At 42.3% G+C, this 16,764-nt stretch overlaps 3 protein-coding genes across 7 annotated transcripts in view; all 3 read right to left on the bottom strand.

The window, feature by feature from the left end:
- Positions 1–2,362, bottom strand: part of LOC143701758 (multidrug and toxin extrusion protein 1-like) — a 115,842-nt gene extending 113,480 nt beyond the window's left edge. For all 5 annotated transcript variants that reach the window (XM_077195358.1, XM_077195340.1, XM_077195333.1 and 2 more), the window contains exons 1-3: positions 2,118–2,362; positions 152–253; positions 3–71 (exon numbers count right to left, since the gene is read on the bottom strand). In XM_077195358.1, coding sequence (XP_077051473.1) covers positions 3–71; positions 152–253; positions 2,118–2,303 — 357 coding nt within the window. In that variant the 5' untranslated portion in view covers positions 2,304–2,362. The remainder of the gene's footprint in view (positions 1–2; positions 72–151; positions 254–2,117) is intronic.
- A 2,561-nt stretch (positions 2,363–4,923) lies between these two features.
- med31 (mediator complex subunit 31) lies at positions 4,924–6,737 on the bottom strand. Its single transcript, XM_077195583.1, has 4 exons — positions 6,527–6,737; positions 6,301–6,375; positions 6,036–6,132; positions 4,924–5,464 (listed from the first exon to the last, which is right to left on the bottom strand). The coding sequence occupies exons 1-4, from the start codon at positions 6,546–6,548 to the stop codon at positions 5,248–5,250; spliced, it is 411 nt and encodes a 136-aa protein (XP_077051698.1). The 5' UTR covers positions 6,549–6,737; the 3' UTR covers positions 4,924–5,247.
- Positions 6,738–7,618: 881 nt separating this feature from the next.
- slc13a5a (solute carrier family 13 member 5a) overlaps positions 7,619–16,764 on the bottom strand; it is a 64,845-nt gene continuing 55,699 nt past the window's right edge. The window contains exons 11-12 of the mRNA XM_077195405.1: positions 9,255–9,392; positions 7,619–8,527 (exon numbers count right to left, since the gene is read on the bottom strand). Of these exons, the coding sequence (XP_077051520.1) occupies positions 8,402–8,527; positions 9,255–9,392 (264 nt within the window). The 3' untranslated portion in view covers positions 7,619–8,401. The remainder of the gene's footprint in view (positions 8,528–9,254; positions 9,393–16,764) is intronic.

The following is a 16,764-nucleotide window of genomic DNA, read 5'->3' as shown; positions in this document are numbered from 1 at the left end:
ACCTGAGAAACGAGTGTACCGCATGCAGACGCCAATCCAGATCCGATGGAGATGCCAGACACATTAATAACCTGTGAGCAAAAAGGACGTATTTATAAAGGCGAAGGGTGTTTTAATGAATGCCGCTAATGAAGTTATTTTGTGAACTCACAGCAATAGCCAGAGCCACACCGGCCAGTTCAGTTTTCCCCAAGTGTCCACAGAACACAGTGCTGATGAAGCTGATCAGAAAGATCATCAGCTGAGATATAAACTGCATTAAGAGGGGAAGCATTCAACAGTATATAATAACAGCTAAAGTGTTGCCAAATATCAGTTAAAATTCATTACATAGACATAAGTCTAAAGTCTACTTTAAAGCTCCAGTAGGTACCTTTTGTAAACAAATATTTGTCAAAACTGTCATTATGTCCAGACAGTAGAATATGAGACAGATAATCTGTGAAAAAATCAAGCTCCTCTGGCTCCTCCCTGTGGTCCTATTGCCATTTGCAGAAATTCACCGCTCCCGGTCAGAAACAACCAATTAGAGCCAGGAGGAATGTCTTAGCAGTGTCAATCACGCTCGTGTACGCGCTGATCACCCCTCTCTTGCACAGCGCGAGCGCGTACCGTCGTTCGTGACTCTCCTGTTCGAACTTGTTCATCCAAATGAATGAAACTTTTTTTGAGTCATTTCGTTCATTCAACGAACGAAATGACTCGAAAAAAGATTTGTTCATTTTGATGAACGAATTCGAACAGGATCACGAACGTGCATCACAGAACAGAGCAAGGCGAGCATTTGTGCTTATAAAACTTAAAGTTTTTTATTTATTTTTGAAATGACCGATCGTTTCGCTAGATAAGACCCTTATTCATCGTCTGGTATCGTTTAAAGCCCTTTGAAGCAGCACTGAAACTGTCATTTGGTCCTTGAAACGTTTGTGTCCTAATGAAGTCCATTATATGGAGAAAAAGCCTGGAATGTTTTCATCAAAAACCTTAATTTCTTTTCGACTGAATAAAGAAAGACATGGACATCTTTGATGACATGGGGGTGAGTAAATTATCAGCAAAAGTTTTTTTTAAAAGTGAACTAATCCTTTAACCTTATCTTACTAGCTATTTATAACTTATAGAAAGAGTGCAACGTTATAAAGTTACATGTATTGCAAAATACCTAATGATTTGAGGACCAAGTTTGTAGTCAAAGTATGGGCAGGCCATAGTCAATGTAAAACATATTGTTGATGTTTCGTCCCTATTAGTGAATGTTCCATAACTGTTTATAATCCGCCGTCATCGGTGGTCCTGCTTACTAGCCTGCACGTTCACGGCAGGCTCCGCTGTGGGGTAGGAGCTGTGGAGGGAGGGCTGTAGCGTAGCAGAGAGCAAGGGGGCTGGACCTGTAAGTAGTGCTTGTTCAAATTTTCAGGCTAAGTCAACATTTTCTCAAAACTCCCTACTGCAGCTTTAAGGGATAGTTCACCCAAAAATGAAAATTCTGTCATAAGTACTCCACTTTCAACTCCTTCCAAATTGTAAGACTTTCGTTCATCTTCAGAACACAAATGAAGATCTTTTTAAAGAAATCTGAGAGCTTTCTATCCCTCCATAGACAGCTACGCAACTACCACTTTGCGACACTTCAAAAAAAATCATAAAGAGCTCATAAAACTAATCCATATGAATTGAGTGGTTTAGTCCAAATTTTCTGAAGAGACTCGATCACTTGATATAATGAACAGATTTAATGTAGGCTTTTATTCACATTTAAACATTGATCAGCAAACATAAACAGCAGCTCAATCGAACCTGCTCGATGCAGGTTCAAACCTCCAGCGGAAGCTCAAACGGCCTGCGTAACACATGAGAATGATTGTTATATTTAAAAAAGAATTAATATATATATATATATATATATATATATATATATATATATATATATATATATATATATATATATATATATATATATATATATATATGTGTGTGTGTGTGTGTGCTATTTGTTTGGCTCAACAAAGTTCTTATAAGGTGCAGTTTAAATAAAATACAGAATAATTCATCTAGTTGACTTAGATCACACTTAAGTAACACTTAAACTTTTGACAAAGTCAATTTAATAAACTCACCTCTGGTCCAGCCAGTTTTAGAAGCTCTATCATTTCTTCTTTATAATTTACTGGCAAAAGACTTCTGAGTTTTCTTCGAAATTCAGTAACAATCCGTGAACTTGAAGCCAACTGAGCATTGTTGCTTCTCTCATGTTTTGGGTATTCGTTTATCTGAGTTTCTGTGTAAATACTGTCCGTTTCCATTACTTAATCAAGTCCCATGTAATAACAAAGTATTAACTTTTACTTAGTTAACCATAAACCTAATATATCTAGATACAAAAAATACATTAAATTAAAATATATATATATAAATTTACCTTAAAGGACTACTACAGACAGACCTTTCGAGAAAAACGCTTTGAAAACTGTCTGACATTAGCTTCTTCCTGTTTAAGAAGGTTGTACAAAAGGTTATAACAGCAGTCACTGAATGTGCAGGTCAGGTTTCATTAAAGGGGCTCCAAAATCCCCACGAAGAACCCCAAAATAACATCCACTAAACACTATAAGTTCCCTCTGCGCTTGTAGCAGAGCAGGCAATTCTGATAGTCATGTGAGCTGGTAGTTATATTTGCATTATGAAAACCTTGCAGTGTAGATAACATAAACTTAAATACAGGACTTTTATAGGTTTTTACAGGTTATCGCTTTTAACAGTGTAAGACAAAGGAAATGTACATTGAGGCACTTTTTTAACCATATGCGGTGTATATTTAGTTTTATAAATGTAAAGGGAAAAGTGAACATGGTCAAATCAGAAGCAGTTTCCAGAGCTGATGTCAAGAGTCCAGGCTGGATACTAACAGCAGAGACCAAAATTGGGTCATATTATAATTAAATTTATTGTTCCAAAAGTGTAAAGCTGAACTGTAATGGATGAAAAAAGGTCCCCTAGGTGATCATATATTCAGCATGGCTTCTGTGCTTCATCTCAGCAGCCACTGGAGGTCTTACTTCCCCCCTCTTTCAAGTTTGTAAAAGTGGCTGAGTTTGTGTTGGTTGAGTTTGTCAAGTTTGTGTTGGTTACACTCAAGAATGTGAGGTGCTTGTGGTCATTTAACATAATCCTGAGATGGTCCTGTGCATATTACTGATGTTCATATGTAAAATGTTAAGGAGTTCAGGGGACAGCGGCTCATATTAAAGGGATAGTTCACCCAAAAATGAAATTCTGTCATTTACTCTTCCACAAGCTGTTCCAAATCTGAATAAGTTTCTTTCTTCAGCTGTATGCAAAAGACGATATTTTGAAGAATGCGTGTAACCAAACATTTGATGGTCCCCACTGACTTCATAGTATTCCATAGTATTTATAAAATAATAAACACAACTGGAAACCTTCAAGTTTCAAAATGTAACCATTTCAGCAGCTCATAGTAACACTTTATATTAAGGTCCCATTTGTCACCATTATTAAATGCATTAGCTAACATGAAAAAAGTGAGGATTATTTTTTAATTTATCAATCTTATAACACTTCATAATAAGTACACATTAATAAAATACTTTCAAATAATTAACAATCTATGAGTTTATAGTTAATTCATAGTTAATACATTGTAATCTCTACATTGTTAATATATCAGGCTATTCACAAATAGTGAGTTCTTCATTGTCACTGTAATTAAAATAATAATTATTGTTCAATTAGCTTGTAGTAGAGGAATTGTTATTAGGAGTAAACGGGTCTCACTTTAGTGCGTTTAAACCAACCTTTAATAGACATTAATCGTCAGTGTTCATTAAAATGTTTACAAATAAAAACACACACACACACACACACTTTAGGGTCTGAATCTTGCTATTATCTGGTTGCTTATTAGCATGCATATTACTAGGATATTGGCTGTTTATTAGTACTTATAACGCACACAATAATGCCTTATTCAGCATGAGATTATCCTTAATCCTACCCACTGCCTTAACTAAACAACTACCATACTAACTATTAATAAGCAGTTATTAGGAGTTTATTGAGGCAAAAGTCATAGTTAATAGTTAGTGACCATTAAAAGTGTGACTATTTATTTAAAGAACACTTAATAATAATGCAATTAATGCCTAATGAAGGTTGGTTCAAAGCACTTAATGAATGACATTTTCTCATTTACCATGCCTTAATCTAAAGAGAGAACTATTTTCAGTTAATAAGTTAACAAAACAAAGAAACATCATCTAACTTTACATATGAGCTAATTAAACAATAATTGTGTTAATTACAGTGACAATGAATGAAGCACTCACTATTTGCATATAGACTATTATTAATATATATTAACAATGAAGAGACTATAAACTATGCATTAACTATAAACTAATAGTTTGGAAATTATATTTAAGAACTGTATAACTATATACGTATAAATAGTTACCGTTAATGTTAGTAAAAATACAATTCTTAATTGTTATTCATGTTAGTTCACAGTGCATTAACCAGTTAACAAATGCACTTTTGATTTTAAAAACCTATTGGTAAATTATGAAATTAACATTGACTAATAATATTAAATACTGTAGAATTATTCTTCATTGTTATTTTATGTTAACTAAGTGTTACCGGTAATACTGTACAATCAGTTTTCATTTGTTAACAGTGACCATATTAACTAATATGAACTAACAATGAGCAACACATTTGTTACAGTTTTTATTAATCTTTCTTATTGTTATGTAAAAAAAAAAATCATTCATTGTTTGCTCATGTTAGTTCGCAGTGCATTAACTAATTTTTAAGTTAAGTTTTTAAGGTATTAGTAAATGTTGAGATTAACATGAACTCAAAATAAATGCTGTTGAAGTATTGTTCATCGATTCTTAGAAATGCAGTGAACTAATGCAAAACTTTATTTTGGATTTGGGTTTCTATATTTGTCCAAAATGCATACATAAACATAATACAAATATTTATAAGATAAAGCATGTGGCAGGTGGAGGTGGACCTAGCTACTGTAAGACAAGACATACTGCTCAACAGCCATCTATTTCACTCTGCCCTTACTTTCTTGTGAAGCTATTTTACCCTTCTCTCCAGTCGTATATAAACAGACACAACAATAGGAATTTTGGAAAAAGCCCATTTGAAAATGACTTTTTACAAAAATGCTCCAGTTAAAGAGTAACTGCCAGCAAGAGCATGTTAACTGCCTCATTTGGAGGTGGTGTTGCCATGGGATGGAGCCTGTGGCTGCTGTTGCTGCTGCTGCTCCGCGAGTGCTTGCTGCAAGCGCGTGCGCTTCCGGGAGTAATGCTGCCAGTGTAGGATCTGCTGTTCGTCTATGAACTTGGCACACTGTGCATTCACCAGCTCCTTTCGGAAGTGCTCATACTGCAACAGCTCTAACATATGCAGACAATGAGGGTATCTAAGGGGAAAAAGATTAAGATTTAAACTACATGAGTCTAAAATGTCAATCACATAATCACCATGAGAGGAAAATTAACATCGGCGATATAGATGAGATCTGTTGGGGAAAGTTACAATTAAAGGTAATGTGTTACAATATTCTGTTACTCTCTAAAAAAGTAACTAATTACATGTAAAGTAATATTAAATTATTTGCGTAACTTTTTCCTCCATCTGACTGAGACTCAATCTCTTCCAGCCTATATAACATACAACTTAATTTTCTTTTAAAAACACATTTGAAATATTTTCATATTCTGACCACTTATATGTCCTGATACAGCTATACATGTATACATTACAAAATATCTCCTAACATTAAGGGTTACATATCCACTGTACAACACTTTTTATTAAAGGTTGAAAGTAGTGTTTTTTTTTTGTTACTTTTGTACTTTTTGTCTGTTCATGAGTGTCTACATCATGGAGAAGACGCATTACTTTAATCGTATATATATATACACATACATGCATACATGTATACATACATATATATTAGATTAGTAAAAAATGCACAGCATAAGACTTACTTCAGGAATTTGGCATATTCTGGTTCTTTCCAGTAAAGTAGATACTTCAAGTAATTGACAAAAGGCTTCTCTCTCAGGTAACCTCTTTGAGCCAGAACTGCAGGACAAAAAGCAGGATTGCATCTTCGAAATTGAACAATAGAAACAAAATTACCTTAGAATTAGTGATTCAAACTGCTATAGATGAACCAATAACTCAAATATCTGAATCAATGTAACAAAGTAATTAAAATAAGCTTGTAACAATGTCAATCTTTTTTCTTACAGTTCAGATAGTTTGGGTTCGCTAGGCACTGAACAAACTCCAACTCCAGCTGGAAACGGTTTTTTGCCTGCTCCTCTGCGAAAGTATGATTTTTTAAAGGTTGTTATCATTATTTATATAATACACAAGAGTAATATTGTCACAATCAACTGAAACGTGTTTGCAGTCGTGCGAAAGAATATTAGTGAAATAACACGTTCATAGTCAACATCAACAAATTACAAACCTGTTTCCATAATCCCAGCCATGACAGACGACGGGAGAGGAAATTGTGTTAAAATATCTTGAAAATGTCAATATTTAAACGGATCGATAGAGAGATTACTAAAACAAAATATTCCGTTTTTGTTTGGGAAGACCTACTGAAACGCCATATTTACCAGAAAACTAGTGTGTGTGTCGTAAACTTTTCCGCAAATGAGACCAGAGAGTACGGTGTCATGACAACGGCCCTGCCAGTTTTTCAAATTTGCATACAGCTTTGAAGCTTCAAGTAGGGAGAAAAACATGTTATGGCTAATAGAGGATGAATTTAAACATCTACATTACAGAAATAGACATCAATTAAACTGCAAACTCTTATTTAACCATTAATATATCCTGTCAAATAAAGTTGGGAAGATGTCATTATTTACAGATTTGATAAAATGATGTAATTTGTGTAGCATACTGGAATAGGTTATCGTGCGCATGCGTATTTGCACTTTCATTACGTAATCGAAACCTACAGTACATGCGTGTTCAAACGTGAACTACTACGCAACGCATAATCAGTCTCAAATAGGCTCAACTATATTAGAAATACTTATAGCATTGTTTATCTTCCAGCTCGCTTTTTTTGGGGCTCCTGTTTTTGGAGATTTGAAATGGCGTAAAGCTTGGCGAACAGAGAATAAATTATATTTTAATAACAAGTATCTTTTAAAATAATACATAATGGCTATCCAGTAATAAATAATAAAAAAGTAGACTATTGGAATGCTTTAAATTAGATATTGATAACTCTTGTAATTTATGTAAAGTTGAAAAGGAAACTATTTTTTTTTTTAAATCCCCCAATACACAATTTTCAATTTTTTAATTTGCATTGTATGGTCTGAAAACTGAATTGTGAAGCATTACACGGACCTGAAATGTTCCCCCCACTTTTAATTTTCCTTACGACAATAGATCTCATTTGAGCACATTTCTTATTGCTTTTTCTAATTTTAATACTTCATGGTCATCACTCATCACTATCCATCCTTTAGGACTTTACCAGGCATTATAATAGATTTAATGTGATTACATAAATGCAGTTCATTTTTGAGCTACACAATTTGTATATAAAATGTTTATTTTATGGGGAATGGGTAACAGAAGCTTATTTCAATACTCACAGACATATAACATAATATAATAGGACATTTTTTTAAATTTCTACTGTTTCCACAAACAATCTGGATGAAACATAACCTTCTATGCTTAACCTGTCAATTTTCTGTAAATACACTTTTTTAAAAGTGACATATACCCCATCTTCCCCTACTACAATCAATGTTTATTTACGTAGATATGTTCCTTTATAAATACCCCTAAAATGTCCTTAATATAATGTAAATTTTATTTAAAACATTGAAAATATGCAGGTGAAGGAACAAACAGTCTATTTAAATGTATTAGTAGGAAATATGAAATAAAAACAGCATTTTAATTTACATGATTAAATTTACATTGCAATAGTGAGTTTTAATGAATCTTGAACTGTACATAATCACATCTATGTGTACACCTGCATGTGTGTACACAGTTGTCCACTGTTTAGATATTTGTGTTTAAAAATCCACATGGTATTTATGATTCTAGCCTTTTGGCTTTCCACATATTCTTTTATAGCTGCTTTTCAAGCAATTTTATTATGTAATTTTTTATGAATTTATAAATATTACATTAAAAAACAACAACTGAACTGCACAGTCACAGCACAAGTGATGACACACTATCATCTCCAGTGAAACCAGCCACTGGCTCTGACCCTGCCTGGCCTCCTCAGTTGGAAACATGGTGAGAATAGTGCTGAATGGTGCAGTTTTACAGCAGACAGAAGGAGGGGTTCAGTCTCTCACACATCTGTAGTGTTTGCCCAGCTGGGAAAGGTGTCTAAACTGAAGATAGCTCTGCCCCAGCTGTTTATGGCTAAGGTAATGGAGAGGATGCCGATGATATTCATGACAATCCCTGTCCTGGCCTGTGGATAAAAGCGAATATTTGGATAACTGACAATAATAGTTCTACAGTCACAGCAATAATGTTTTTCCAATTTTATTTTTTCCTTTCATTTAATTTAAAATAAAAAAAATACAAGAATCAGCACACTGCCACTTCTGCTCCCAAGGATTTATTAAAATGAACGTTTCAACCCACAGGATCTTCGTCAGGCAAGCAACAGTCATAGAAAGTTACAATTTATATCAATGTGAACCATCACACCTGATCTCATTAGTGAACTAATTACCCAATCATCCAATGCAATAACGACCTAATCAAACACAAATGTAATCACTAAAGCATAAAAAACCCAGAAAAACAAACTACAGAAAAAAAAGAAAAAAGAAAAAAAAGAAAAAAAATATATATATATATAATTTAATTTTTTTTAAATTGTACCTTGTAAATTGTGATTGTTGCTTCCCTGACGAAGACTCTTTGGGTCGAAACGCTGCTCATTTTAATAAATCCTTGGGAGCAGAATTTGCAGTGTGCCGATTCTTGTTTATTTTGAATTTGATGCTTCATCAAAGTTTTTTGGATGTGCGACCAATTTCTTCTTTTTTGAATTAATGTAATTTCATATAATTGCCAAAGCATTCCATTTGCTTTAGATATCACTGTGCATTTTTGGATTTAATAATTTACAGTTGTGTGACGGTTCATATTTAAAAAAAATTTTTTTTTTATTAGTGGCTAACACTCACCATGTCAGACACTTTCAGGTATCCGTATGAGAAGACTATGGCGTTTGGAGGAGTGGCCACTGGCAGCATGAAAGCAAAAGATGCACTGAGGGTGCAGGGGATCATGACATACAGAGGGTTGATATGTATAGACTGGGACTGAAAAAAACAAAACAATGAGTAAGACCAGCTTATTTTACGAAATATGGAATTGGATTTAATGCTATGTTTTTGGTCCCTTTGAAATATGTTTGAATAATAATTAAATATAGGCCTATATATAGTAATAATGAGAAAATACATAAGTAGTTAAAATTATGTATTTAGCTGCACCAGTCCAACACAGCTACATCGGCTCAACCAGTTATTGGTCAGTAGCGTTATTGCAGTAGGCCTAGTTATTTTTCAGATTTGTTTTTCTGAAGTTTTGAAGTTTTTCTGAGTTCTAGCTTCCTGAGTTTAGTAGTGATGGGAAACAAAACCTTTTTAAACTTTGAATCAATTGAACCAATTTTCACAAAACGATTTTCTGTTTAAGCACTCAAAACGCCACACACTGGTGACCCCTGCTGGTCAGAACGGTGTAAATGCAACAAAAACAACTAAAACATGCATTAACAACTAAAACAAAAAACACCTTTTACAAACCAAATGCAAATGTTTTATTAAAAGTGTAAAAAATGCAATTAACAAACCATATAATGGCATTTAATATTAAGTGTCTTTATAATATGTGTTATGTCATTAAAGTCCCCCTGTAGTCAATCAAGTTATCCCTTAAAACTCATCTTTGATCACCAAAATGACATATTAAAGTGGGTCTTCTTTGAAAAAATAAAAATAATTCATGCCCTAAAATAGCTTGAATGTAACTCTACACTCCTGCCTCATTTAGTATATGCGGATCTATGAATATGCAAATTAGCCCCACCCCCACTCAATCACACCAGCTCAGAGATCCAATCGTTGACGATCATACGTTGACTTGATTGGTTACGTCAGAAACACCACTGATTTCAAACCGCGTTTTTAAGACTCTCTTTGGTTCACTGCAGATTTAAGGACTCAGCAATGGTGTTGACTTATGAATTTACACATGGTTTGTCTAAACACCACAAAGACATAAACAATACTAAAAACGTCTTGGTTACGTATGTAACCCTCGTTCCCTGATTAGGGAATGGAGACGTTACGTCGAATGACAGTCCGGAATTTGCGGTTGACAGTCCTGTCAACCGGAATTTGCATAGCGTAACTCCGCCCCACCTCGTGGGTATAAAAGGAGGAAGCCGGCAACATGCAGATATGTTTCTTCGCTGAGGAGCCAAGACTGAGCTCAAGCGATCCCCGCGGTACAGCAGAAAGTGGCAGGCAGACGTAACATCTCCGTTCCCTACTCAGGGAACGAGGGTTACATACGTAACCGAGACGTTCCCTTTCGTTGTCACTCCGAGTTACGTCGGATGACGACGAACGGGGTTACCAGTCTATTCACGCCACCTTCTCATCTGTCTTCCAGTGCCCTGCGTAAATCTGAAGATCCTTGTCGTGAGACTGGCACGGACGAAGGACTCCTATTTAGCACAGGAATACCAAGGTACACTGGGGAGCATATCCCATAGCTTAGAGGAAAATATGCAATTATTGCCAACCCAGAGAGGGGGGGGGGGGGGGGGGGGGGCTTAGAGAATACACATATGACCCGGAGGGATGCATATGGAGAACACTGGGGTGTCCAGCCAAAGGTGAAATATTTCAACCCCAGGGGTGGCAAGGTGGCTTGCCAAGGGAAAGACACATGCTCAGAGAGGCTTACAGTGGAAATACACATGTGGGGGTCGCTCAGAGGAGGGACCATGCACACGGGAGGCACCTAGCCGACGCGCTGGCAATAGACACTGGCGTCGACGTCAGGAGTGCTGGAGGAACTCAGGGCTTTCGGAGAAGCTCACCTGAGGAGAAATCGCACGTATCCAGTCCGTGGAGTGGAATGGTGAGCAAGCGAAGACACCTGAGCGGGTCCAGTACTAGCTGATTGAAGCGAGTACATGAGAGGACACTGGCTCCACTCGGAGATTGTAGAATCTGGCGAATGTGTTAGCAGTCGCCCAGCCTGCAGCTCTGCAGATGTCTGTTAGCGAAACGCCATGCGCTAGAGCCCAAGAGGACGCCACACTCCGGGTGGAGTGGGCAGTCACACCAAGGGGGCACGGTCGACCTTGCTGCTGGTATGCCAAAGCAATGGCGTCCACTATCCAGTGAGACAACCTTTGCTTGGAGAGAGCCTTTTCCTTCAGCTTCCCACCATAACAGACAAAGAGCTGGTCTGAGGTCCTGAAACACTGCATCCTGTCTACATAGGCGCGGAGAGCGCGTACTGGACAGAGCAGTGCCAAGGCTGGGTCTGCCTCCTCCAGGGGCAGCGCTTGCAGGTTCACCACCTGGTCCCGGAAGGGAGTGGTAGGAACCTTGGACACATATCCGAGCCGGGGTCTCAGGATCACGTGAGAGTAAGCCGGCCCGAATTCCAGCCACGCTTCATCAACGGAGAATGCGTGCAGGTCCCCTACCCTCTTGATGGAGGCCAATGCAACCAGGAGCGCTGTCTTCATAGACAGGAACTTAAGCTCCACTGATTGCAAAGGCTCAAAGGGAGCACTCTGCAGGGCAGTTAGAGCCACTGAGAGGTCCCAAGAGGGAACAAGAGGAGGGCGAGGAGGATTCAGTCTCCTCGCTCCTCTCAGGAACCTGATGATCAGGTCGTGCTTCCCAACAGACTTACCTTCGAACGGGTCATGGTGTGTGGCAATAGCGGCAACATAGACTTTCAGGGTGGAGGGAGACAGCCTTCGCTCCAACCCATCTTGAAGGAAGAAAAGCACAACACTAATCGAACATCTCCGGGGGTCTTCTCGGTGAGAAGAGCACCAGTTGACGAAGAGGTTCCACTTCAACGCATAGATGTGTATAGTGGATGACGCTCTAGAGGAAGTGATGGTAGCCGCCACCACTGGTGGTAGGGTACTCAAACCTGCCTCGTCCCGCCCAGGAGCCACACGTGGAGGTTCCAAAGATCGGGACGAGGGTGCCATAGGGTGCCCCGTCCCTGAGAAAGGAGGTCCTTCCTCAGGGGAATCAACCAGGGAGGGACTGTCGCGAGGAGTACTAGTCGGAGAACCAGGTCTGGGCGGGCTAGTACGGCGCGACCAGAATGACCTGCTCCTCCCTCCTCCCTGGTCCTCCCTGACCTTGCGCAGGGTCTGTGCAAGAAGGCTCACTGGGGGAAACGCATATTTGCGTCCCCGCGGCCAGCTGTGCGCCAGTGCATCCGTGCCGAGCGTGCCCTCGGTCGGGGAATAAAACAGGGCACAATGGGTCGAGTCGTGAGAGGCAAACAGATCTATCTGTGCGTCCCCGAACTGGTCCCAAATCAGCTGAACCGGCAGGGGCTGAAGCCGTGAGAGCTCGTCGGCTGCACAGTTCAGGGCTCCGGGGATATAAATGGCATGAAGCGACCTCAGATGCTTCTGACTCTATATGAGGAGGTGGCGGGCGAGTTGCGACATACGGCGGGAGCATAGACCACCTTGATGGTTGATGTACGCTACAGTGGCGGTATTGTCTGAACGGACTAGTACGTTTTGGTTCTTGAGCACGGCCCGGAAGCGGCGCAAAGCAAGACATACAGCCAGCAACTCGAGGCAATTGACATGCACAAGGCATTGCACATGGCACCCCAGCCCGTGGAGGAGGCATCTGTCGTTACAACAACATGCCGCGAAGCTCGTTCCAAGGGCACTCCGGCCCGTAGAAAATTGAGGTTCGACCACGGGGTGAAGGTCTGACGGCATGTCGAAGTAACTGTTACTCGGAGGGTGCCGTGTTGCCATGCCCACCTCGGGACTCGGTCGCAAAGCCAAAGCTGAAGCAGTCTCATATAAAGCAATCCGAGCAGCGTTGCCGTGGCTGCAGATGCCATATGCCCCAGGAGCCTCTGAAAGAGTTTCAGTGGGACCGCACTCTTGCCCTCGAACTGTCTCAGGCAAGTCAGCAGTGACTGCGCGCGCTCGCTCGTAAGCTGTGTGGACAATGCGACCGAGTCGATGTCCACTCCATACCGAGAAAAGAGATCCTCTGCACAGGGCAAAGTTTGCTCTTTTCCCCGTTGACCCGAAGGCCCAGACTAGCTAGGTGCTGGAGCACTAGGTCCCTGTGTTCGCAAACCTGGTCTCGAGAGTGAGCTAGGATCAGCCAGTCGTCGATATAGTTCAGGATGCGAATCCCGTGTTCCCGAAGGGGAACAAGGGCTGCCTCGACGACCTTCTTGAAGACGCGAGGGGACAGGGCTAGCCCGAAAGGGAGAACCGCGTACTGGTATACCTGCCCCTCGAAAGCAAACCGTAGGAACGGTCTGTGTCGAGGGAGAATGGAGACAAAGAAGTAGGCGTCCTTCAGGTCGATTGCTGCAAACCAATCCTGGGGTCGCACACATTCGAAAATGTGTTTGGCAGTGAGCATCTTGAACGGCAGCCTGTGAAGGGAACGGTTCAGCACGCGCAGGTCCAGGATTGGCCGTAACCCACCGGTTTTCTTTGGGACAATGAAGTACGGGCTGTAGAAGCCGGTCATCATCTCGGCCGGAGGGACGGTCTCGATCGCACCCTTCGCCAGCAGGGTAGCAATCTCTGCTCTCATGATAGGGGCGTTGCCACCGACCAAAGTGGAGCGGACTCCCCAGAAGCGGGGAGGAGACCGCGCGAACTGAATCGCGTAGCCGAGCCTGATCGTCCGTGCGACCCAGCGGGACAGGTGGGGAAGCTCTAGCCAGGCTCCCAAGAACTGTACCAGCGGGGTCATACGAACCACAGACTTCACACCGGTGGTGCAGCAGGGCGGAATGACTGGCCCAGACGTGGACGGCATAGTGGCCTGGTGTGGGGGTACAGTCATTAACCGCGCCCTGACAGAGGAGACCAGGGAAGGATGAACGTTCCACGGGGGTCTACTCTGCCAGGGGGCTGGCGACAGAGGCGGATGAGAGCGGCACGGTCCGGAGACGGTGCGCACTGTCAACCGGCTCTGGGACAGAGGAGGACGAGGGGTGCATGGCTCGGGGCGGCGCACCGTGTCGTCCGAGAACTCTGTGTACTCAGGGATGGTAATGTAACTTCTTTCTTTAACCACATTAGGGTGATGCCCACGGGGAGTGGAGAACAAAAGATTCTCCCCCGGCGTTTAGCGGGGGGCGGGGCTGGAGAGGGCTGGGGCGCCTTCTTACGGCTTCCTCCGCGACTGGGCCCGGGTGGAGGCTGGTGCTTGGGCGGGGCGGTAGGGGCGGGAGCCGCAGGAGGGCGCCCTCGGCGGCGAACAGACTGAGGGCTCTGCATGGTCGGCTGGGTGGAGGCAGCAGCGGTCCGTCAGGGCAGATTATGCTTAATAGCCTCAGTCTGTTTCTGGGCAGTTGAGAACTGTTGGGCAAAATCCTCCACCACACCGCCAAATAGGCCGGCCTGGGACATGGGGGTGTCGAGCAGGCGGGACCGCTCAGCATCCCGCATGTCAGCCAGGTTCAGCCATAGATGTCTCTCCTGGACCACGGCTGTGGACATCACCAGACCCAGGGGGCGTGCGGTCACCTTCGTCGGCCGGAGGGCGAGGTCGGTGGTGGCGCGCAGCTCATCAAAGAGCCCTGGGTCCGTCCTACCCTCGTGCATGTCTCTTAGCCTCTGGGCCTGGTAGACCTGCAGAGTGGCCATGGCATGCAAAGAGGCAGCCGCCTGTCCCGCCGCTCTGTAGGACTTCGCCACTAGGGTAGACGAAAACCTACAGGCTTTGGATGGGTGCTTAGGCTCGCCGCGAGAAGAAGCACTCTGAGGACACAGCTGCGTCGCAACAGAGCGTTCAACCGGGGGGAGCCCAGTGTACCCACGGGCAGCTGCCCCATCGAGGGGAGGAAAGGCGGATGAAACCAGCGAGCGGTCGCAGGAAGACATGGGAGTCTTCCAGGACTTCGAGATTTCATCATGCACGTCCGGGAAGAAAGGTATTGGGGCAGGCTGAGGACGGGAAGCCGCAGCTGCACCAAAAAAAACAATCGTCCAGCCGCGAGCGCTCAGGACAGGGTGGAGGGGTCCACTCTAAACTAATGCTCGCGGCCGCCTGGGAAAGCATGGCCGTCATCTCTGGATCAGACTGAGCCACAGCCGTATTCACACCCGAAGGTGGCAGCTGTGACGAGGTGTCACTTCCAGATGAATCAGACCCGCCTTGTGATTCTGCGATTGACATCACGTCTTCCTCTGGAGCGCCAAAGGTAACCCGCGGGACATCCAACAACGGTCCCGCGGGAATCCCTTGAACGCTCGCGGGTTGCAACACTGGTGAAGGTGCTGTGGGGCACGGACAAATAGTCGGCGCTTTGTTCCACACAGTCACCCTCAGATCACCCTGGCCACCAGCCGAAGTAGAGCCTCTCGAGGAGGCGCTAGATCGGGGTGTGGATGAGGGGACTCTCACTCCTGCGAGATCATTGAGTCTCGATCTAAGTGTTGCGATGGTCATGTTCCCACAGAGAGAACATGACTCAACCACGAGCGCTGCTCTAGCGTGATTAATGCCCAAACACACTAGACAGCGCTCGTGCCCATCAGAGTCAGACACAAGCCGACCGCAACCAGAAGTGCACGGGCGAGGCATCTTTAAAAAGACGTGCCGCGTGCAAGTTCTTTTTGTGAGAGAAACTCAGTGCTGAAGCGCCCGCGGAGAACACACTCACTGGCAAACCACGCTCAGATAGGCAGAAAGTGTGCACTCGCCGGGAGATCGCCGTCACACCAACACTGGAGAGTTGCTCGTCTCGTAAGAAGCTGACAATCAGAGATAGCTTTGGGAGTGAAGAATTACACTTGGCTCCGAAGCGAAAACATATCTGCATGTTGCCGGCTTCCTCCTTTTATACCCACGAGGTGGGGCGGAGTTACGCTATGCAAATTCCGCAGACCCATGGCATTTCTTTGCCATTGGCTCGTTTTGTAATACTCGAAGTTGATAGGCTTTCTAAGCGAAACCCCATTCGTCGTCATCCGACGTAACTCGGAGTGACAACGAAAAGGAACTTGATTTTCACCACAGAGGGACTTTAAATTGTAGGGACTATTCTATGGAGAGCTTGGTTAATCTGGCCAATAAGAGACCAACTAAAACTCTTCCTATTTATTATACAAATGTGTAATTGACAAAATACATAGACAGAAATATCATCCCCTAGCGGCGAACAACTGAAATGTATCTATCAAATCATTAATGTTTAGTTCCTGTTTCCTTGGTTGCCCTGGTTTCTGTATATGTAGTTACTGACTGATTCGTCACCTATGCCTATAGTCTTGAGTCTTCGTTATCGCTGTGAATTATATTGTTTATTAAAAAAAGCTGCAAAAATGTCCAGGTCTACACTTTCTTCCTGCCTGAATGTTACAGCACACTTTTAAATAGAACACTTAATTTACAATAGAATAAAATAATTTCTTTATTG

The sequence above is a fragment of the Siphateles boraxobius genome, unplaced genomic scaffold, assembly GCF_051911475.1.
Source record: "Siphateles boraxobius isolate OS27281-9 unplaced genomic scaffold, OSU_SipBor_1 11, whole genome shotgun sequence".
NCBI lineage: Eukaryota > Metazoa > Chordata > Actinopteri > Cypriniformes > Leuciscidae > Siphateles > Siphateles boraxobius.
The sequence above is the reverse complement of the archived record's forward strand: the minus strand, read 5'-3'. Positions and strand labels throughout refer to the sequence as shown.

What these genes read in the sequence shown, in the direction of transcription:
- med31 (XM_077195583.1), bottom strand. Translation starts at nt 6,548, where the DNA reads ATGGCTGGGATTATGGAAACAG. An exon ending in GGCTGGGATTATGGAAACAG is followed by an intron (nt 6,376 to 6,526) that starts GTTTGTAATTTG and finishes ATACTTTCGCAG; the next exon opens with AGGAGCAGGCAAAAAACCGT. An exon ending in GAACCCAAACTATCTGAACT is followed by an intron (nt 6,133 to 6,300) that starts GTAAGAAAAAAG and finishes TTTGTCCTGCAG; the next exon opens with TTCTGGCTCAAAGAGGTTAC.